At 35.8% G+C, this 24,209-nt stretch overlaps 2 protein-coding genes across 6 annotated transcripts; one reads left to right on the forward strand and one right to left on the reverse strand.

The window, feature by feature from the left end:
- Positions 1-180: 180 nt before the first annotated feature.
- On the reverse strand, positions 181-23,937 carry LOC106073897 (very-long-chain 3-oxoacyl-CoA reductase-like). Its single transcript, XM_056043733.1, has 9 exons — positions 23,682-23,937; positions 20,348-20,394; positions 19,670-19,745; positions 18,822-18,991; positions 15,395-15,439; positions 14,139-14,255; positions 8,498-8,563; positions 1,291-1,440; positions 181-482 (listed from the first exon to the last, which is right to left on the reverse strand). The coding sequence occupies exons 1-9, from the start codon at positions 23,863-23,865 to the stop codon at positions 378-380; spliced, it is 960 nt and encodes a 319-aa protein (XP_055899708.1). The 5' UTR covers positions 23,866-23,937; the 3' UTR covers positions 181-377.
- Positions 6,662-17,177, forward strand: LOC106073899 (uncharacterized). 5 transcript variants are annotated; one of them, XM_056043735.1, is made up of 3 exons: positions 11,830-11,860; positions 12,584-12,639; positions 15,577-17,177. In XM_056043735.1, the coding sequence occupies exon 3, from the start codon at positions 15,722-15,724 to the stop codon at positions 16,616-16,618; it is 897 nt and encodes a 298-aa protein (XP_055899710.1). In that variant the 5' UTR covers positions 11,830-11,860; positions 12,584-12,639; positions 15,577-15,721; the 3' UTR covers positions 16,619-17,177. The 5 variants fall into 5 exon arrangements, with proteins under 5 accessions (XP_055899711.1, XP_013090030.2, XP_013090032.2 ...); XM_056043736.1 differs by lacking the exons at positions 11,830-11,860; positions 12,584-12,639 and adding an exon at positions 6,662-6,766; XM_013234576.2 differs by lacking the exon at positions 12,584-12,639 and having other exon boundaries at positions 11,799-11,860.
- Positions 23,938-24,209: the final 272 nt, after the last annotated feature.

A 24,209-nucleotide genomic window follows, 5' to 3' on the forward strand; every position in this document is an offset into this window, starting at 1 on the left:
CATTCAAAAGAAGTTTCAAATTATAAGTTTATATTCAGAAACATCAAAAGTTGGAATGAGGTTAATTGTTTTTTGACTTTAGATAGAATTCTATTGAATATTTCATAGCCTCTCCTTTATACTACTGATATTTATAGTTGTGTTTGCATCATGACCAAAATAAAAACAAACTACATAAACAACTATCATAATACTTTATTAAAAACAAAGTATTTCAAAGGATCAAAGTCTAATATAAAATGTAAAAAAAACTTGAAAAAGATCTGTCTGGTCATTGGGAGTAGAACATACAATACTGAATAGCTTTTAACATTCAAGAAACTAATACAAAACTATTTTTCCCGGCATAGACTATAAATAAAGGACGCATTCTGAGGTTACTGCATTTTGGCGCTATTTACTTTGTTTCTCAAAGCTCTAGCTCGTGCTGCCAGCAGTGAATTTTTGACAAAGTAACTTGGCACAACACTCATGACAAGGGCCTGAGGATGAAAATAGAAAAAACTTAAGTCCTGAATAAAAGTGCACTATAGGAACACAGTAACATGACAAGATTGTTTTCTGTTAGCTGTGGCAACTTTGTTTTTGTATTGTATTTATCCAAACTGTATCATTTCTAGATTTCATAAAGTTGTCATTTCCAGAAGTGGTGTGTAACGGATGTAAGCACTCCATTAGCCTGCAAAATACTTTCAGAGGCATGCCTCTCACAACCCGTCCAACCCCTGGCCTTCATGTGGTGCGGTTCAAGTCTTGGGTCAGACTGAACTGTTAATTATGACAGATGGGGCAAAGGCTGGTATCTAGTGCTTCAACCAAAAATCTTTGCGCTGGGGAGCAGCTCATTACCGGTAGGCTACCCACTGGAGGAAAAATGTATTGGCTATTTACTGTCCGTTTGGACGCAAAAGGTGCTTGTAGAGGGGGGGGACCTGCTGTGTGGGCAACAATCCTCCAACCATAGCTAGTGCTCAGGCTTTTATCTTGTCGAAAGCCCTTGCTCCACGAGATAAACCAAAGTAATTATACGACTGAAGCACATTAATATATTATTAAAGCTAGAAAATTTTGTTGTTCAAATTTTAGACAAATAATTAGAAGTTTTCTTGTACTGCTACCAAACACATGAAAATTTCATACTAGATGTATTATCTTACTATTGAGACCAATCAATTTACTCCGAAATATTGAACTATATTTTAAGTCCCCAAAGACATTAGCAAACAGCTCTCTAAGAGCTTGTGATTTTCCAATCTCTGCCAAAGAACTGATACAAAAAAATAAATGTACCTGGATTTCATGTGACCAATATCCGGTGGTATTGGCTAGTACACCAACTGTGTTCAGGGCACTCTTTACTAAAGCTGTAGGTGATGGAACCAGGAGGTTGGATTTACGCATCTTGCTGAGCTTGCTGACCACAAAGAATGGTGAGATACACTAGGTAGAAACAGTAGTAAACAATGAGTATAGATAGAAATAGTATTAAAAAATGAGTGTAATAAATAATTAGTGTAGATAGAAACAGTATTAGACAATGAGTGTAGATAGAAACAGTAGTAAACAATGAGTGTAGATAGAAACAGCATTAATCAATGAGTGTAGATAGAAATAGTATTAAACAAGATTTACAAAGAGAGCTTGTGTTATCACACAAACTCAGAGGAGGCCCCTGTCGGAGTCGGATTCCTATCGGATCCACCTATTCGCAAGCAATATTCAAGACGTGATTTAATTTTGATGGTCAAAAGAAATAATGTTTCAAAGATTCATTTGTCATTGTAAAAAAATGTGCAGTTTGCGCGCTGGACTGTAGTTCGCATTTAACAATGGTCCCTGGTTCAAACCCTGCCTGCTAACATCCCCAATCGTCCTGCGGGTGGTTTGGACTAAGAAGTAAACTATCTTCAACTCTGAAGGAACATCCGAAACATGTAAAACAAACAAACAAACAGCCCGGGACCGTCGAGACAATCAGTTTAGCACGCTAACCGCACGACCAGGCATTGCTCTTAGCTAAATAACAAACTGGTTACAAACTAATAGTCTATTATTGATAAAAAGATATATTACACATTACGGCATGGCATCTACCTGATATGTACAATATGTCAGACGAGCGATTTTAGATAATCTTTCATCATTGACTTGTAATTGAAAACAAATAATAACAGATATATCGTGCTTGTACTTCAATGTCTCAGCACAGTTATCAACAGAGCTATTGGCATTTTCATTTCAACGGAACTAGAATAAGGATGCATCGCATGGTGAAATAATATTTTTCATTTCTCTTTTAGTTTTTGAGATCTGAGTGTGACAGACGGACAAACTGACATTTTGCATAAACCTAATAGCGGCTTTTCCCCTTACAGGGGCCGCTAAAATGAGTGTAGATAGAAACAGTATTAAACAAAGAATATATAAACAAACAGAATATTGGATACTAGTCGAATTACTTGAGGTCAACAATTCACGTATATCGAAACATTTGGTAATTCTTGCTATTGAGCGTGATCTATGTAGGAAACAGAATTCTTATGATATACTGTATCACTTCGCTACACGCAAGACTCCTGTAGTAATGCTAGGCATAGTAAAGAATGAATAAAATGCAAAGACGAATTTATTTTCTAATATAAACTATTAATTTTCACTTATTATCCGTATCCCTACCCAAACTAGGCTCGGTAAATCCGTTTCGCATTGGGCCCACAATGGTTAAGTCCGGACCTGCTATTTAGTGACGAGTGAATACAGAGTAGATTACTTTTTCTCTTTCCATGACTTCTTGATCACAATGGTTAAGTCCGGCCCTGCTTTTTAGTGACGGGTGAATACAGAGTAGATTACTTGTTCTCCCCCCCCCCCCCCCCATCTTTTTTTTTCGCCTCTAAAATTACGTGGGTAACTCTAGTCCGACCTGCAGAACTAAAAGAATGATCTTTCCATTACTTGGTGTCCAGACTGTTGAGCCATGAAGAGAATTATATATAGAAATTCATATCTAGGTCTTGTCAGCGTAGCAAATCACTCAAACACAATTATCATCTCTTGAAGAACTTTTTCGTGAAAGATGCCTTTCCAAAAACACACAAGATACAGCCAATCAGCACCCATTAAACCGCCGTTACATCAGATCTGGACGAAGTGGTCGTCTGCTCTCCATGAGGGTTAAAAATGAAAAACTATTTTATCCCACTTTCAGTCAGAGCGTTGCAAGGTCATTTGTCGTCACCGAGATGTACATAATAATATAACAATATTAATAATATTAATCTTTATTGCCCGTATGGAAATTTGTCTTACAATGTGTGCATTACACCAAACAAAAAACATTATAAGAAGATATGTCATAAAGCGCTGGTTGTGTGTGTGTGTGTGTGTACGACTTGTGTGTGCCAATGTTTGTATTTGCATCTGTGTCTAAGTAGTTATGCTGAGGTGGACAATTATTATTGCAGTTTAACGTAATTTCTATTTGTTTGGACCAATAAAAGTATCTTATCTTATCACATAAGATACCTAGGCCTTGTAAGTTAAAAGATATGATATATATCTAGGCCTATCTCCGTAACCCAGCGGTGGATTTAACAACGTAAATGATAGTTTTTTGAAATGTATATAGTGTGTGTGTGTCTATTTAAATCCGGAACTATTGAGTGTGGTTTAAGATATCATAATTGCTAGTGAGGATCTGCGGTCGTAATGTTTATGAATAAGATCATTTAATTTCATCAACTTAAAACATTAACGACATAAGATTTTCAGTCTTAAAGTGTATTGTTCTTTGGGGTCTCTGAAAGTATCATGCGACGCTATTACGTAAACTATATAAGTAACTATTGAAATATAGAGATAGTTATGACCTGAGAAAAGCTCTAACTCTAGTTATTTAGACGCAAACTATAGGCCCCATATTGATGAAACTTTATTAAAAAATCAAACAAAGCATTAGGGTTTATTAAAAGAAGTTTCTATAAATCAAATAAGAACATAAAACTAAAATGTTATTTAACCATGGTTAGGACAATAATAGAATATGCATCCTCTGTTTGGGAACCCTCAACTCAAGAAAACATTAAGAAACTGGAACAGACACAAAATAGAGCAGTGAGAATCGTAACAAACGAATATTCACATTTGACTAGAGTAACACCTTTAGTTAAATCACTCAATTTAGAAAACCTTCAGGAGAGAAGACTCAAAAGTAAAGCAGCAATTATACATAAAACACTAAACCATAATCTTCAAATACAAAAACAAAATTTAATAAAATACTCAGAAAGACACAAAGATAAAGGCACATTCCTCGTCCCATATGCTAGGACAAATTTGTACAAATACTCCTTCTTCCCTAGTGCTATTAGAGCATGGATATGTGGCCTGAGCTAGCCAGGAAAACCAATGACCTAAATTCTGCTAAGTCAATATGCATGGCGTAGGACGTAATCATCTTCTTTTTTGAAGTAACGTCTCTATTATATAAGATAAGGCTATATTTTGCGTCTGTTCTATTTTCTTTAAGTTTTCTTGAGGAATCCAAACAGCAAACACATATTCTAATAGTCTACAACTCTTTTTAGTAAACCCAAATGTTTAGTTTGATATTTTAAAACATTATTTCATCAATATGCGGATTCCGCGATAACTTTTCATTTATTACAACACCAAAGTATTTGAAGTTGTTACGTGTACCGTGAATAAGATACGGAGGCCTAACACTTCAGTTATATGCAATAGACATATACATCTAGGGTCTACCCAGATCAGTTAGTTTAATTCTGTTTCGTAGAAACAAAAAACAAAAAAAAAAAAGTTTTTTGGAGTGAAAGGCCTCAATTTATTTAAGTCCCGACTCCCCTGTTTTGGCAACAACCAAGTCATGTCATGGGGGCGAACTCACCTCGGCATCAAAACCAAAAAAAAAAAAATGTCCCCCCCCCCTCCCCCGTGAACCCAGGAAGATTGAACAAGGTCGGAGAACAAGACACACAGCTAAGCCAGTCTGTGTATTTGTAAATCAAACGCATTGCGCTAATCCAAGGGAACTTCAAAGATTCCATTCCCAGTTCTGTTATTTACTGGCCCACCATTGCCGGGTATGTACTTGTTTCTTTTAATAGTATTTATTTCACACTGACCACAAATCGGAACAAACTTTCCAGTCTTCACGTTGTGCATTGAACATTGCGCGTGCGTCACTGTGGTGCTAAAACTAGGGCGAGGGAGTACGCGACATGCGCGAAGTGTAAGCATGAACAGCGATACAGAACATACAACTGTATTGGGCAACGAGAGGGGAAAGGGGAGAGCATGAGGATGGACAAAACTATACAGCATTATTATTGGAAAGTGTTAATTATGATTACCTCCCATAAACATGAGTCAAACGACTTAGTCCATTGTGTATTAGTTGTTGTAAGATTTGAAACTGTTGAGACGTGTATCTGGATCTGGTGCAAATACACGTCACAAGTAATTGAACAATGCTTCAGTAAACCAACTCATGTATGAACTCTCAAAGTGAAATGTCCGCCCTTTAGTTTGTAGAGTCCAACATGTCATTCAGAAGTAAAGATCATTACATCTAAGCATACCACACAACCAGATTTTATGGGAGATAATAAATGTGTATTTTAGCAACAGATCTACTCCTTTTATACTGATGTTCACTTGTAGATTCCGCTAGCTGTCTCTCTCCCCTCCCACTTGACCACTCTCACGGGGGGGGGGGGCGGTACTTGTGAGGAGAAATTCTGCTGTCTACTGTTAAGTGCTTCCTCGCTGTGTCTTACGCAGATAAGTCGAACGGAGGTAACACTCAAATAACGAAATCCAATAACACAGGCGAGAGGCCGACAATAGAAGTTAGTCGACCGCTGATAGGGAATGTCCAACCAAGAAGTTTTATTCATTGGCCTCCTTCAGTCGTAGAACGACTATGGTTCATCTCAGAGCACATTTCCTCATGTGGCTGTGGAGCCCTATTTTGGAGAGACATTCCCGTCCACAGATAGCGTAGGTTAAGGTGGCTTTTCCTTCGGTGGTAGAGGAGCTGGCCGTTATTCGGATTGTGCGTTTTTCTTCCTGAGCTGAGACCCATGTACTTTCACTGTCCATAGCTTTCTTGGTCACTGTCTCTCTCCATCTGTTGCGGTCCAGAGCTATGCCTTCCCAATTGTCAGTATTGATGTTCACTGATTTGAGGTCACGTTTTATTACATCTATGTAACGGAGGTGGGGGCGACCAGTTTTTCTTGTGCCAGTCGCGAGTTGACCATAGAGGATGACTTTCGGGATGCGCTTGTCCTCCATCCATTGTCTTATATCTAACATTCACTAGTTATTAAGAGAAAAATAATCGCTCTATAAACTGTATAAGGAGGTATTGTCTTTAAAGAAATGTGTTTGTAATGTTTGTCTTGTTTAGAAAACATAAAAAAAAAAACCGGTACCAAGCTACAGTTAGAACTGTTTAGTGGATACAGCACGAGAATTAATTAAAGATAATTGAAGCCTCCACGCCTACATAATAAGCCTTTCAGCGTAAACCTACTTTGCACCCTGCGCTTACGTAGGGCTCCTGCTTTTTTCCCCCCTTATTTTTTTGCTTACTCACGAGCGTAGTGAGCAGCGCCTGGTCTAGCTCTTTGTCCCAGTCAGTGTGAGCAGACTTAGTGATGTGAATTCAGCGCGGGAATACATGACGTAACTGTGTAGGTAGACAGCCCGTATTTGTAAACAACAGGCTTGCTGCTTGTAGGTTAGTTGGTGTTTACTTGTTATTACTTTTTTTTTTCTTCAATTTATGTCCTTTTTTTAAGGCTTTTATTCTTTAAATCCTTTTGTTGTTCCTCAATAGATTCGAAGTGAATTGTTTTGTTCTTTGCTTCTGACCACGTGTTGAGAAAGATTTAAACACACAAAGTTATCATCACAAAGGGGCGCGCGCTGTTGAATTCGGGGGGGGGGGGGAAAGGGACCTCTTTGGCGATGCTTAGATAACGTGAATGAAGGATGAATGAAGAAGAAGAGGTAGAAGATGGTAAGAAAGAAGGAAATAGGGAGGAGAGAGAGAAGAAGAGAAAGGAATTGATGGAGTAGGAAGTACAGAGGCAAAGAAAGAGGAGACATGAAGATTTGGAAGTGGAGAAAGAGTTTTTTTTTTAAAGTAAAATAAGGAAAGAAAGTTGAGTGTGAAAACATGAAGTTAATTGTTTCAGTGTGAACAAACGCACAGAGTAGAACCGAGGCCAATCGTTATAGAAGGCCTGTGACATCGCAACATGTGACTTGGCCACAAAGCTTTTGGTCTAGACTGCCCACAGGTTGAGGACGTCACAGGTCAGTGTTTAGTGCCCCTTTATAACGATTGGTCTCGGTAGAAACACCAAACTACTATTTTGTTTACTTCTGCCCATTAGTAGTGCCATGTCCCCAGGAAGTACACAGCCTGAAGTACTGAGTACACAACCTGAAGTACTGTGTACACAACCTGAAGTACTGAGTACACAACATGAAGTACTGTGTACACAACCTGAAGTACTGTGTACACATGTAGTGTAGTAGCAGTGTGTACACAACCCAATTCATCATTTAGAACAACGAAAAAAAAAAGTTCTGTGGAGGAGGCTCACGCCAGAAACTTTTACAGACAACCTTTAGTCAAACCAGTGGCGCCACTAGCCATGTGTGGGGGGTGCGGTCCGCACCGGGTGACACCCGCCAGGGTGGTGACACCCAAGTGGAAAAAGACTTGTACTTTGCAAAATAAAAAGGAAATTTTGACGAAAATAAGTGATGAGCTAGATACCTAAACATACTTTGATCTATATATTTTAATTAACTTTATTTTTGGTAGGCCTACAAATGTCCACAAATCTAAGTGTTGAAAATGGGGACGCAAAGGTTGTCTTTCTTTTAAGGACAAAAAGTCGGTTGTATTTGCAATACAATTCTTTCATATTTTATTAATAAAGTAAAAACTTGCATGTTCTACTGCAGTGTTTCTCAAACTGTGAGAACCTGAAGATGAGTTTCTGAAGTACAGAAACATCGAAATGAAGCTTGGCCAATAAATGACTAAAAAAAGGGGGGGGGGGGCGCGGCGAACATTTTTTTTGTCTAGATTCTAAACTATTTAAAGATGGTAGTAAAAGTTTCAAAAAGGTTATCATGATGTTAAACAGTTTAAGAAATAAAAAAACATGTTCAGTCGATGTAAAGTCTATTTCTTATTTAATAAACTTACATTTTAATATATGTAGTAACCATGGATAAAATGTCATAAACCATCACATTTAAAATAGAATAGATACTCATTTTACATTTGTGTAACAATATTGGGAAATGTTTGGAGACTGTTGTTGGGGAGGGGGGTGACACCCTTAGCCTACTGCACCAAGTGGCACCGGCCCTAGTGACGCCACTGAGTCAAACTAATGTGTTTGGGGGGTGTAGCTTCAAATGCATATCACATGAGTGGGTCACCTACCTGAATAGTTATCCCGTGACTACTGTACTCTTGCTGAAGACATCGGCTGAAGACATCAATAAAGGCCTGGGGGTGAGAACAAAATAACGCAATAACAGAAATGTTTAATCTAGGGACACAATAGTTCAAGGGACACAAGAGTTCAAACTGAATTGTTATGTGTGTGTGTGTGCTATTGATCACGAGTTGAGCAGAACTTTCATTTTAATGACTTCCAACGTTCCCCCCCCCCAAAAAAAAAAGTCTATTCTTCATTGGCAATAGAGATTCAAAACATTTTTTTTACAAAAGTTATATTATTAACTCCATCCGTTCGTCTGTCTGTCTGGGTGGATTCTTTTAAACTTCTCCGACTTCCCATTCTCGGATCAAGTTGACACATTGCACAATTATTAATTGTCGATGACAACACACGAATCATTTTTTTTTTAAATTAACTAATCAGTAAATCAATTAGCGGTAATAAATTAATTTAGTTTTACAATGAAAAAGTAGAGATAAACTTGGAATATTAAGAGATATGACAGCAACTTAACGTTGCTCTTCCTTCACTAAATATAAGCTTTTTAAAAAATATTTTGTATATTTTGCTAGTTTTTTACACTCAAGACTGGACCTCGTAATGACCCGCGTTCAGAGCAAAATACTAACTTTGAACGGACCAACTCCTGGACTTCATCGGCTGCTCACTTCAATTTTTGAGGTTGGATTGCCTGAAATAAATCTGCGACCTCAGGCCACTGCAACCTATGCGACCGCAGTGGGCCCCGCACTTTCACAGGACCAGCGCTAATTGTAGGTGTAAATTATTAACACCATCTTATAACTTATAACAGATTTCTCGCGGCGTCCTGATTTACCAACTCCTGGAAATCTGTTGAAATTGCAAAATATACACACAAAAAAGTCCCGGAAATCTCCGGAAAATATTAAAATGTTTTGAATACTCATAAAAATCTCCGGAAATATATAGACACAAAAATTCATTTTGTGGTGTCATTCAGTATGGAAAACGCCAATCCTACGCGCGATAAAAAAAAAACGGCATTATGCAATACGCGAAATTGTGAAATCTGGTTGGTGAAAGAAGCTTCGCGACTCTAACTAATGAAGAATTACTTGAAATCAACAATTCTCGGAGATAGATTGAAACATTTGGTAATTCTTGCTATTGAGCGTGATCTAAATAAAAAACATACTTTTTTTGATATACTGTATGACTTTGCTTCACGCAAGGCTCGTAAAGTAATTCTGTAAGTAGTAAAGAATGAATAAAATGCAAAGACGAATGTATTTTCTAATACAAACTCTTAATTTCACTTATTATCCGTATCCCTACCCAAACTTGACCCCGCGAAATCCATTTCGCATAGGGCCCCACAATGATTAAGTCCGGCCCTGCTATTTAGTGACAGGTGAATACAGAGTAGATAACCTATTCTCCCCCCCCCCTCGCCCTTTTTTTTCGCCGCTAAAGCTACGAGGGGGAACTTTAATCTAACTGGCAGAAATAAAAGAGTGATCTTTCCATGACTTTTAGTCACAATGGTGAAGTCCGCTCTGCTATTTAGTGACGGGTGAATACTACTTGTTCCCTCCCTTTTGTTTTTTATTTTTGCCACTAAAGTTACATGGGGTAACTCTAGTTTGACTTGTAGAAATAAAAGAGAGATCTTTTCTTTACTTCTTTACTATATATATATAGATTAGCGAGTTCGGCAGCTTGGGGTGGGGGGGGGGGAGAAGCGGGTCTCTGGGTGAATGTTAACGTGATTGCCTTTTAAATGCATAAAAAACAAAACTTTTGACTCAAGGTTCAAGCCTCCTCAAGGAGACTAATTTAAATTATACCATCACCATAACGTGATCGCCTTTTAAATGCAATTGCATTAAAAAAAACAACTAAACTTTTTCACTCAAGTCTCCTCAAGGGGACTAATTTAAATTATACCATCACATCTGTCAAGCACGATTTCTTTCCCTTGTTCGATACCAAAGAAAATAATTAATTAACTAGAAATAATTGTGCAAAATTTCAACTTGATCCGACATTGGGTGAGGAAGAAATAACCAATGCCAACATTTTACCAGACAGACAGACAGACAGACAGAGTGAGTTAATATCTGCTTTGTAAAACATTGCGCTATGGACGTCATGTATAAAGCTGAAAGACTTGTTCACTTTTGCAGAAGATTTAACAAGTATTGTAACTTTATGGACACATGAGTATACTATTCAGCAAAATTATTTGTTGAAAAAAAACAACAAAAGCTACTGCCTATTTTTATTTAAATTAACTATTTTTCCCCCACCTTGCGTCGCCCCCCCCCCCCTAGATGTCGCCTGCTTGGACACCCCTAGCGAAGCAACTGTAAAATAAAAAGTCTTCCCCCCCCCCCTCTCTCTCTGTTCTACTTGTGGTACTTAAGGGAGGTAAACCTAACTTTACAGGGTCATTAATTACTAAATGGAACACAAAAAAAAAAAAAACTTGCCAGGGCCCACAACTTTAAAGCGTGCTCGCTCCAGGTCATAACACAAGACACCACGGACACACACACCACAGACACACACACACCAATGCAGAGACCGAGAAGTTAACTTAGAAGTACGTGTACAGCAATGAAAGAGAATTTAGTTTAGAATGTATTCATTTGAAACGGCTCTAATACAAGCAGGCATCTTTACAAGTTGCGACTTTACATGGGCGACATCTCCAGCGCTGACCTCTGTTGCAATGAGTATTCGATTATAGAGGAGAAAGATTCAAACCTTTCCTCTCCCACTTTGTATTCAACTAATCTTGTAAATTACAGTAGACTATCCCTCATCCCAAGTGCCCCAACTTGTGCTGTAGAAAAGATGCCAGACCCCACTAACTACTATAGATCTAGTGTTTTTCTTTTCTTTTCTCAAGTCGGGAGCAGGGCCGCATTTAGAATTAATAAGGCCGTAAGCTATAGCGTGTGTAAATCCAGTGGCGTATCTAGGGTGGGGAGGAGGGGGGTAATTAAAAAATCCCCCTGGGCCCCCACTTGATTGGGGGGGGGGCCTCCAAAACGAATGTTTTTTTTTTACATTAAAAATTAAATATTACGCAAAATGCTGGGGCCCCCAAAGAGGTCAAGCCCCCCCCCCCCACCAGGCCCCCATACGATGGAAAATTCCTAACTACGGCCCTGTGTAAATCCAGCACTGTTTGGAAGAAGTTAAGAATAAACAAATTAAAAAAAAAAAAAAAAGACTGGAAATGTCCGATTTCATTAGTCGCACCAGTGCAAGCATTTTCAATTCCAAGGCATGCAATCCAGTGCAAAGAACTAGATCGAGATCTAAGCAAGTCGATAAAGCCTCATAGCCAGGTAGGCGATACAGCTACAGTGTTGGTTTCAAAAGTTGTCAGTTTGTGTAGAGACAACAATGACCACGTCTTGTAGACAACCATAAGGGATTGAGGTGGTAGAGTATATATATATAGGCCCTTATTTAGTTTAAGAACTATGCATATGCGCAGTCACACTGAAGATAATGCTAGACTAGTGTAAACATACAATCTAGATCTAGACCTAGATCCAAGTCTGTAGGGAAAAAAAAGTTGTTTAGAAAAGTAACAGTAGCGATTCAATATTCTTGTAGAAGTATATTCAACACTCATATTTTGACATACGTCACGCTGGCCAAGCTATTGTCCTCCGAGGGTCTATATAACTTCTCAAATCACCGTTTGCACCTGACTACCGCCTATTTAATTAACTTTTTTTTTTTCTTTACCACCAGAGATAACACGGACGTGGACACACTTTAAAATCACAACGCACTGAGCCGTGTTTCAAACTACACACTATGTTCTTAATTGCATTCTAGTAGAGAGTGTTCCAGGTAGCTCTTTAGACCCCAAAAAGAAGACATAAAAGAAAAAGGTGTGTGTGTATGGAGAGAGAGAGAGAGAGAGAGAGAGAGAGAGAGAGAGAGAGAGAGAGAATGTCCTGAATGGGGATCATGTAATTAAGGTAGATCAGGTAGCCCAGACTTAAAGTCTGGCCCACACAGCTCAGTGTCACTTGCATATATCACATATCCAACAGAGTCCCACTGTCCCTCGAACAGACAGCTCAAAGTCAACCCAATGCTTGCAACGGAGGTGAGAATATTAGTTTCATAATTTATTCATATCTTAATTATCGGATGTGATGAAACAGCATGGATGTGTGTGTGTGTGTTTGGAAGTCTGCATTTATACGAATGAATGTTTTGGCTATCATGAGGCAACCGAGAGAGAGGAGAATTTCTTGTATTCTGCTCTAGGATACGGCAGACATGCAGTTTAAGTTCATCACAATTAGAACACGCTGCCAACTAGATGTATTTTACTCTGGGTACACACTTTTGTATGTATCATAGTTCCTGATTCATCCATGAAGACTTCTCAAAAACAAGCCTGTGTGTTGATAGATTTCTCTGTGTGTGTAAGTTTATAACCAGAAGGGTTACCCAAACCTGTCTACAGTTCTTTCCTTTATAGTACTAAAAGTAGTGTAAGTTTATGTATATTAAATGTAAAGACAAGGAATACAGCTATTACTCCATATATTATTTTTTTAACAAAAACAATTGGTACAAATATTTCTAGTTGCACAGATTTATTATTATTAGACTAGCTCTATTACAAATGTAATGACATGACTGATCCAAACTAAATGATACAATTACACTGTATATAAGCTTTGTTGTTTTTGTATTTTAAAGTAATTTGGATTTGTTTTCCTCTTTATCTACTGAGTTTGGAAGGAACAAATGGTACAGTAAAGAAATACTAAAAGATATAAAAGGGAGATAACTCTTTAACAAACATGTAGCAACATGTTTTTGTAACCAATCAACTTAAAAGTCACATCAAACAGGATATTTCTCTTGATTTGCAATTGAGGATTTTGACAGCTGCTCAATTTTTATTTCTAACTATCAAAAGTTGCAAACTACAGACAGTTCTTCAGAGGATCAGATTTTTAGTCCATACCTTTAAAAACTGAGAAGAAGAAGTGATGAATTAAAACTTCCTTTTTATTTATTTGACAATTAATCATAATATAAGCTTTGTCCCAGAAAAGAATTTTCTTTTAGCAGCTAAGTGATTCTGTTTGTCCCACTTTTTCTTAAAATAAGGGACTTCAACTTTAAAGAAAAAAAGAGGCTTAATAAAAAACATCATTTTTAATTAGAGGTTTTAAAAAATAGAAAAAAATAATTTATATTCTTTGATGACTTGATTCAGATTTATGTAAAAGTAGGACAGAGTAACAAAACAAAACTTATTTCTCTGTCGATAGAAATGCATTTCCATCAGTCTTTTCTTACTCTGGAATGCTAAATTGTCTTTTAATGTATGCAATAGATGAATTCAAAATGATGAAAAGTGTAGCAATATAGAAAAAGAAAATCGATCAGATTTTTTTTTTGGGGGGTTTAAATCAATTTAATAAAAGTGTTATAACTCTTTTTTTTTTAATTTACTTATTTCTAGCTTTACAGATTATGAGAATGCTCGTCCCTTACTTAGTCTCATTCTAGTCATTCAATTCAACATTGACCAGACCGTGTTAGAGTGTTGGTATTAGTCAAATTAGTTACATATATCATTACCTTTGAAGCTGAGTAGAGAGAGAGCAGTGGGACGTGAAATGTTCCAGAACTGGATCCAACATTAATTATATATCCACATTTTTTGTCAACCATTTTGGGAAGAACAAGTTCTGTCATCTAAGTAGTTACAAAATATACACAAAATTAAAATACTTTAAGAGCTAACATCTTTTTGAAATGTTTTGTGAAAAAAAAAACAACAAATATTGGAAAAATCAGCATTCATGTATTGTTTTTTTCTTCAATTTCCACTATTAGCTTAAAGGCGTGTTGGTTATACGGTAAAGCACTTAGCTTCCAAACCAGGGGTTCTAGATTCTGGGTTCAAATCCTGGTGAAGGCCTGGATTTTTAATTTTGGGATCTTTAGGACGCCCCCGAGTCCACCCAGCTCTAATCATTGGTCATTGTGCTGACCATATGACACCACATTAACCATTGGCCACAGAAACATCATCTGCTTTATACATCACAAGATCTAAAAGGATTCTTTACTTCACTTTTTTGCTATTAGCTTGCTCTATAGATCAAAAGGTTTAAAAAGGGAACTGAACTTTAAATACTACAGTCTCTTCATAAGTGGGCAGATGGAAATTACCTAAATTGGCAAGGAAATTGATATAGCATGTGCTAATAACATGAATCCCCGCACTGCCTAATTTTTATTTTTAAATGACAATCCAATCCTATTTGATCCATTCTGATTAGTTCCCATCCAATCCTATTTGATCCATTCTGATTAGTTCCCATCCAATCCTATTTGATCCATTCTGATTAGTTCCCATCCAATCCTATTTGATCCATTCTGATTAGTTCCCATCCAATCCTATTTGATCCATTCTGATTAGTTCCCATCCAATCCTATCTGATCCATTCTGATTAGTTCCCATCCAATCCTATTTGATCCATTCTGATTAGTTCCCATCCAATCCTATTTGATCCATTCTGATTAGTTCCCATCCAATCCTATTTGATCCATTCTGATTAGTTCCCATCCTATTCTATTTGATCCATTCTGATTAGTTTACATCTAATTCTTTTTTTATCCATTTTAATTAGTTCCCATTCTATCCTATCAGATAAGAATTGATTGAGTCCAAATTTATTTTAATGTAAAGGAGGAAATGAATGAAGCAAAAAAAAATAAAATCTTAAATAACTTCTTTCATGATTTGGTTCTATATTTTAACTAAGTATGACCTAGGATAATATTTATGTATTAATATTAAATCTGGAAGGCTAAGAAATTCATATTACCTTTGCAGCAGCAATACAGTTCATTGTCACCAAATCTTGAACAAACTTTAAAGAAAAAAAAAGGGAGAAATAATTTTAAAAATCATTACAAAGTTGTATAAATAATTTGTTTTGTTTCTACTTAGTGAATGGTTACTTTATTCTAAGCTTATTATTTTTTGATGTTTTTTTTTCCTCCACAGCCTTCTGTAAAATTGAAGAACTGCATTCAATGCATAAACTTCTGTACAGAGAGAACAAAGGAACATTTCAACCTACACAAAAGACAACGTGGCACAAAGAGTTCAATCTCATTCTGACTGGAAGGAATCAGCCAAGGGAAATAACATGCCCATTTTTATAGCCAAGGGAAGGAAGCTGAAATACTTCTGCTTCCTTGTTGCCTTCTTACTTCTAATGTTCATACCAGAATTTAGAAACTTTGTTTTAAAACTTTTTTGGCCAAAAGGATGGGTGTCACTAAGCAATTACCAGATTTTGAAGATTGTGTTTTTTAGCAAACTCCCACTGGGCGTATCAGATCTCGAGTGTAGCGGGAAGAATTCACTTTTCAAACGTTCAGACATTTACGACATAAGAAAATGTGAACAAAACCAAGGCTTGAAGTTCCGCAAGGTGTCCAGCCTAGAAGCAAGCAGCCCATTTCACCCCATCATTAGTGTTAGAGAGCACTGTGACCTCATTTCACTTTATGTGGAGATGTCTTACATTCTAGCTCAGGCTAACCTGAGCCATTTTCTGGCCTTTGGATCATTGATTGGAGTATATCGTCACAGAGGCATTATTCCTTGGGATGACGACATAGACATAGCAGCTAATGGGTTGGAGTGGGAGGCGTTCAGAAGAGCCCTCTCCTGTGTGGAAGGGTACAAGCTCAGAACAAATCCTAACATGCACTGGAAGTTTTCCAGATCAAACTCCAGCTATCCTTTCATTGACATTTTTTTTTACACTGAAGATGAGAACTATGTTTGGTTTTTAACCAGCTATGTGAAGATGGAATTCGCTCATGTGAAAAAAGAAGTTTTCCCTCTAACTGTGGGGATGTTTGAAGACATAACTGTGCCACTTCCAGCGGCCATGGAAACAATAGTGCAAAGTGATTACGAGCCTGTTTACTGCCAGCCACCCAGTTTGAATCATAAATCCCACACACCCACAAAGTCTGCTAAGAGTGTCTTGTGTGCTACCCTAAATCAAACATATGACATGTACAATGTATGACATCAACTACACTACATATGACATCAAATGCATGGCATATGGCATTAGCTACACAACACATGACATTAACTACAGAATATATGATAGAAAATGATATCAACTACACAATATATGACATCAACTGCATGGTATAGGGCATTAGCCACACAACATATGCCATCAACTACACAACATATGCCATCAACTACACAACATATGCCATCAACTACACAACATATGCCATCAGCCAAACAACATGTCATCAGCTACACAACATATGCCATCAACTACACAACATATGCCATCAACTACACAACATATGCCATCAGCCAAACAACATGTAATCAGCTACACAACATATGCCATCAGCCAAACAACATGTCATCAGCTACACAACATATGATAATCAAACAACATATTACATCAACTACACAACATAAGATCTCAGCATTATGATCTGAATGTCTATTTAATATTGTTATAAATGTGTACTAAGTCATGACTTTGTAATTCATTGTCATTTTTGTTCAATAACTTACTAACAGCTGTGCATAACAATTAAATAAAGTTCATAAACATGTTTAGAAGTGAAAAATGTAACATTGTTTATATCCATATGTCTTATCTGTCATACAGTGTGATTACTTTGTGAACTACTGTGCTTTGTTTTATATATTCAAAGTTAGAAATGCAATAGAGTTAAAGGTCTGATATTGATTTAACTAATGGATAGTTTCATTTCAATACTTTATAATAAAGTTATTGGTTTATAAAACTTTACAATGTTTGTGAGTAGATATCGATAGGTCTCCAATATCTTTAATATTGATAGATCTCTGATGTCACTATGCTATAATATGAAAAAACAAATTCTGGATTTTAAGTTTTCAACATTACTATTTCATTCTTTCTGGAATTCAGATCTTGAAGTTTGTACTTCAAAGAAACATGTATAAAAGTTATTAGCCTCAAGATGGGTGTTACAACACATTTGTTTTAATAAGACAGTAATTGGACCAAGTTCAAGTTGAAATCCACAGATGTGAACGCACCATAAAACTCCACATAGTCTTTTATCACTTCTGCTTAAAGATGGCCAATACAACTGTTAAGATTTATAATGTTTAAACAAAATATGCATACAGCCTGACACCTATATATCAAACTTCATAGGATGATCATTAAAGCCAGTTGAATATTTTCCTAGACTCTGCAGCCCTACCAAACAGCTGCTAGCTCTACCAAGCACTGAACATTGGCTAGATATATCAGAGGCATGATACAGAATAGTCAGATATAGCCAGATTTTATGTACAGCACATTATGTGTTTTACTTCCCTAGTGATGGGTTAGTCAAACCCTTTTTGTAGATCAGTGATGTGCAAACCACATACCAACTCTGGCCTGCAGAAAGGTGCCATCCCTCCATATGTTTTGCAATAATGAAATAAAAGTAAACAATTCCATTGTAAAAATTATTTTTTTTTGTTTATGCAAGTTAAATATTGGAGTAATATTGAGAAATTTATTGTTTTTGATTGACTCTGTTTATGTCTGCTGTTATGAAATTCACACGAGGGCATTACACAAAGTTTCTGTGCAAGTTGAATGTTATTTAGAATGCTGCATTGGTGATTATTGTTCATTTATTTCATTTTAACTCTAAAATGTTGAATAAAAAATATATAGTTGATTCCCAATCATCGTGTTTTAAAAGACGTGAAAGAACTTTTTATACATTTTAAAGACAAACTACTGTATCTTATTTGTACTGTAACCATGGCTGTTTATAAGTTCGAAATTTAATATCTCATACTCAAAGAATTAGTGCTTCATATATTTGTAAGCAGCTTTTCATGAAAGAAACTTGGAAAAAGCTATGTCAGAAACTGATTGGCGGCCGAACACTTCTGTTCACTCTTAAAAATAATGTCATAATTTTGAATGAGCTATTATCAAAACATTCAGAGCTGTATAGATTACTTATTAAGATACCATAAAACCTAAAACTAAATTTCTGTAGTTTGAAATTAAAAAAAAATATGGCCCTCTAAAATTTATTCTTAAATTTTTTGGTCAACTCCTTCCAAAAATTTGCTAATCAGTGCTGTAGATCAATAACTTTTTGGCTAATGGTCAAAATCCAAGTCACATAAGTTGTATTAACATCTTATTTGAATAACTTACATACAAAATGACTACTTAAAAAGACAATAACACTTACATTGGGCTGATTGAGTTGAGCGAAATATTCAGGATGATCATAAGACGTTCCCACATTGTTGACCAAGACAGCAATGTCTAAAGAAACTAGATGAGACTTGATATCATCGTAAATGTCTAGTTTTGTGAAATCTGCGACAATAACCAATGTCTTCACTTTGTATTGCTCTTCTGTTGGAGGAAAACAAAATGAATAGTATGAGAAACTTGAACTAACTTCTTCTGTAGATATATATAGGCTTCCAATGCCTAGAACAGGTTGACAGAGAAACCAGTTTTTATAGCTATTACAATATAAGAAATTAAAACAAGAACAGCCAAAAAGTAAAAAATACAAAACTTAAAATTATTTGTCTTATGACATGGCCAACCATTACAGAACCTTACAGCAATTTTAACTTTTGATTAGGTGACATGGTCAGCCCATACAGAACCTATATAAATTGTAAGGCTTTATTCAAAGACATATTCAGCCCATACAGAACTTAACACTGAAGTGATTTTAAGTCTTAATTCTACGGCCAGCTCAGTGATACAGAACATAAAACTGAATCTCAACCATCCTGACAGCAATGAGCATCAAGTATCTTTCAACTAGTCCCAAAGGTTTACTTTAACTAACGGAGACTTGAAGCATCATTTTACTTGATGTGTGCAAACATTGTATAATTTTACTTTTGACATTATTCATAATAAACCTATTTCTGATCTACAAACCAAATATGGAAAGCACTATCGCATATGACAACCCGCATGCTCAACAAATGAGACAGCCTATTGTGTTTTAAAAAGCTCTTGTCCACAAAAAGCTTTCTACTCATAGCTACTGAATTAAACTCATCAGCTTACCCAATTCTGTGGCCAATTCTGTCAATTTAGAAAGTGTCCGACTCAGCAATACAACATTTAGACCTCTGGCAGCAAGCTGGTGGTGAAGTACATACAAAGTTAATGATTACTTTTAAAATTAAAATAATACATATAGATAGATACATATAGAGAGATACATCAATGCACATAGTAAATAAACTTGCCCAATAAATTTGTGAAAAAAGTTTTTAGGTTTTTGGATGCAGAATTATCAAGTGGAATACTAAAACATAATCAAACTTGAATACAGTGTTTTAATCAGATGCATTTGAATTTAATATTTATTTTAGTTCAAGGATTATTCTGAACATTGAGCTAAAATGATTTGGTAACAAGGATCAAGAATACTTAATGTATATTTGAAGAAAGTAGTAAACTTGGTTAAAAAAAAAAAGGAATTTGGAGGGGGGGGGGGAGAGAGTACTTTACATTACTATTATGGATGATGTAGTAAGAAGTTCAATTTATTACGGTTGAACAAACTTGTACCCCATTTGTGAATGAGATAAATGATCTAGAGGTTGAGCACTTGTGCCATTCTGTGTAATGACATTATGAAAGCATAGCAAAAATCAACTAAAAATCCAAGCAGTTACATTTTTATGATTTTTATGAAGCTATTAAGTAGTATGCAATAGATGGATGTTACAAACAAACCTGTTCAGCATAAGCTTTTCCTATACCATCAGTGCAACCAGTGACAACTAGATGAAAAAAAAAAAAGTAAAACACATAATTTACAAAACTAAAAAAAAATTTGAATGTTTTGTGACAAACAAAATTATTGTCTAATGCAAGATAAAAAGAGTAAGAGAGAGAGAGAGTGAGATAGAGAGAGATATGGCCTCCTATAAATATGAAGGGACTATGGATTATCTCATAGAAATACGATAAAGCATAGACCCTGATCTCAGGAGGCACAGTGGTTGAGTGGTAAAGCGCTTAGCTTCCAAACCATGGGTCCTGGGGTCAAATCCTGAGATTTTTACTTTCAGGATCATTAGGGAACTCTGAGTGCACCTAGCTCTAATGGGTACCTGACTCTAATTGGGGAAAAAAAAAGATGTCTGGTCACCCTAATAACCGTGGGAATAGTCTAAAAAGGGAACTTTACTTTTTTATAGGCCCCGATCACTACCAAGAGATAGTTTTATTGCTGCTTAATGTTAAGTTTCTACCTTTAAAAATCTCCCTTTGCAAACATTGAATTCTGAATTTGCATACCATTGTTTAAAATACCCATTTTAGTACAAAGTAAATAAAAGCCATCCCTGTCTTACTGAGAACCACAGCTTAAATTGAACGGGTATCAGTTTTAGCTCAGTCTACTTTGGGTACTCTGTCTACTTCAGGTACTTTCTCACAGTGATACCTTTGACAACATTTGGGTGCCTTGCTTTAGAAACTGCTAACATTTACTTTACTTGCTTTTCTAAACCTTTCTTGGCCACATCAGGATCCATTTTATTAATAATTGAGAACAAGGGGGATCCATATTGAATAGACTAAAGTTAAACTTTTTAAATAATATAATTTAATTTAGATCTATATAATTAATATTATTTAAACTAGGGAGCTAGTGACCTACATGAAATCCCATAAATAGATTATAATCTAGAGTTCTAAACTAAGACTAGACTCTAGATCTAATATAGACAGTAGATGTAGAAGGTACAAGTATAGATTAATAGATCTAAAGACATAAATCTAGATCTACATCCTTAGATCTTACTTATTTAGATCCTCCCAAGCAGTTTGGCATAATGGGCAAAACCTGTCTCCATAAAGATAGATTGTCACTGGCAATATCTGAAGCCTCTTCCCACCTGATGTCCACTGCTCTGAGGTCCTCCATAAAAGTGTGGCTCCAAAGTATATGAGGACGTCCCTGTTTGTACTTTCCTCATATTGGTCTTCTTGTCATCACAACTCATGGTATGCATATATATCTTTTTGACAGGAGAAAATGTCCAGCAAACCTCTGTCACAAACTCATTTAGTGGTCAACTCCCAGTGAATTTCCGTGTATGTGATCTGATTGCTATAAATTACTGTTATAATTGACTTCTAAAATCCGTCTTAGCCATTTTTGTTGAGCCACATTTAGATCAGTTAGTCTTTTCTCAATTTTGGCAGATGACTTCCATGTCTTGCATGCATATATGTTGCTTTTAGGATCCTTATTATATTAGGTATGTGTATTTTTGTCTCAAGTCCAATTGCTTGACTTGTCTAAATAGGCCGGATCATTTAGCACTCAGTCATGGTGGGCATCCACATCATTTTTATTATGCTGCCTAGGTAGGTGAACTAGTCCAACTCTTCAAGCTCTGACTTGCCAAGTCTGACAGGGGCAACCTTTGCTTAATTTTATTTATATTCCAATCACACTATTTTACTTAGTCTTATCAACTTATATGTAAGTTTCTGCTGGGTGTCAATTTTGGGTGCCTCTTAAAAGTTAACTTTATTAAACTAATTAAAGGCTCTCTTGTCATTTCTGGTACCATTTAATTAATTTATTTTAATAATTTTATTTGTAGACTCAAGTAGTGCCAGTGGAGTAGTGCAACGTCAAGTTGTAGATCCATAGATCTTATCCCTCTAGATCTATATATAGATCTATGCATACTAACATAGTCTAGATTCTAATTAAATTATATTATTAGAATTAGTAGATCTATTTTTCTAGCTCTAGACTCAAATCTATCTAGTAGTTTATTTAATTCGGACATTACATGAATTCAGACATTCGCTGTTTTTGTGGTCATTAAATAATTATTTTAATATTTATTATAAAACTAGCGCGCTGTATAATGTGCTTGTCCATTTTCCAATGATTCTGACCCAATTTCCTTCCATTTAGCTGTCTTTATGTAAGATAAATGAATTTCAAATTTGTAAGTCAGGTTGTTGTTTTTTCCTATGTTACCCGGATGACTTTACATCTTCCTAGGGTTAAGACTATATTTTTTGGTTGGCTAAGTCTATACTAATGACTCCGGCAATATTTATTCTGTTTTTGGAGCTGATTTATTTGATTTATAAGCCAAGTTGTTTGATTCCATACAAAAAAAAATTAATAGGGTGTCCGAATTAAATTACGATTTGCTTACCAAATTTTATTTCGGACAGCCAGTGTTGGACATCAATGTTCATGATCTTATATTATATTTGTTCGTTTGATGTTGTTTTTTTAATAGAGAATAAATGGGCAAATGTTTGGAGTGAGCTTGGTACATTAAATGAAGTTAAATGCCTAGATCTAAACCTACTAGATAGATCTAGATTTATATAGAGAAAATATAGAGAATTCAGCTATTTAGGCAAGAATGGCTATCCTAACCTGTACTATACTACAAACGATCATCTGTATTAGAAATTTATTAAATTAATAAACAAAAAATACAAACATTCAACACACATCTAATCATGCAAACATAAAATAAGTCTAAAAGTCTGTGTAGAAGTCACTTCACTATCCCAGTGACCTACTAATTTTGGTACAATAAGTGTGTTCATATTTTTATTTTTTGTGTTCGTATTTATGCATATTTTGAAAACATCTTAATGATTTCATGTGAGCCTAATGTGAGGGGCTATGCCTGTGGATCTTAAAATTTAGTCAATGTTAATATAGAATTAAAAGCTGAGTTTATTGATGCCTTAATATAGATACTGTCCGAAATAAATTATGGTGTCCGGAATCAAATTTATGTGAGTTGATTATTGTCCGCATTAAATGAAAACACACTGCCTCTTTGACCTTAAATATAATATAGCAAATATAGGTAAATAGTTAAAAGACCATTTCATTAGAATTAGGGGTACATATATACGTAGTCATCCTTATTCTCCTTTAACTAAAGAAGATTTTGATATTTCATTTTCTTTTCTATGTCGAACCATTGTAAAATAAAGCGCTGTCAAAGTCAAACTTTCAAATTTGGGCCTATATAGGTGTCCGAATAGCATAAACTACTCTAATTACCTCCCCATAATCCAGCTTTTCTGAGATTAGCAGAAAGTCCAAGAGCACCAGATAACAAATATGCATTTAAAAATCTAAAGACGCCAACAGCAACTTTGAACGCCAAATATCCTGTTACAAGTGCACCAATGACACTGAAAATGTCTGCAGATGCCCCAAGATATTGTTTAATAATTTCGCTCATTGTAATGAACGTTTTCTTTCCTGAGAAGGGCTAGAAAAATGCAGGACGATGGCGTTGTCACGTGACAATAACGTGTTGTTAACTGGCTGAAAACGTACTTCATAGCTTTCGATTTTTAAGATTAATATATAACTTATATGACTTTTTAAATTATTTTTTTTGGACATGGTGGAAAATTATTGATAGTTTCACCACCAGAGAGCATGAAAGATTCAATGTACTCAAAAACACTCTTATCTATGCTTATGAAATATTTTAAATTAAGAGTATCCATTTACTCAATATATTACCTAAAGAAAACCCACTGCCGAGGACAGACATAGACGGCGAAAAGAGAATCTAAA

Source organism: Biomphalaria glabrata, chromosome 10 (genome assembly GCF_947242115.1).
Source record: "Biomphalaria glabrata chromosome 10, xgBioGlab47.1, whole genome shotgun sequence".
Lineage (NCBI taxonomy): Eukaryota > Metazoa > Mollusca > Gastropoda > Planorbidae > Biomphalaria > Biomphalaria glabrata.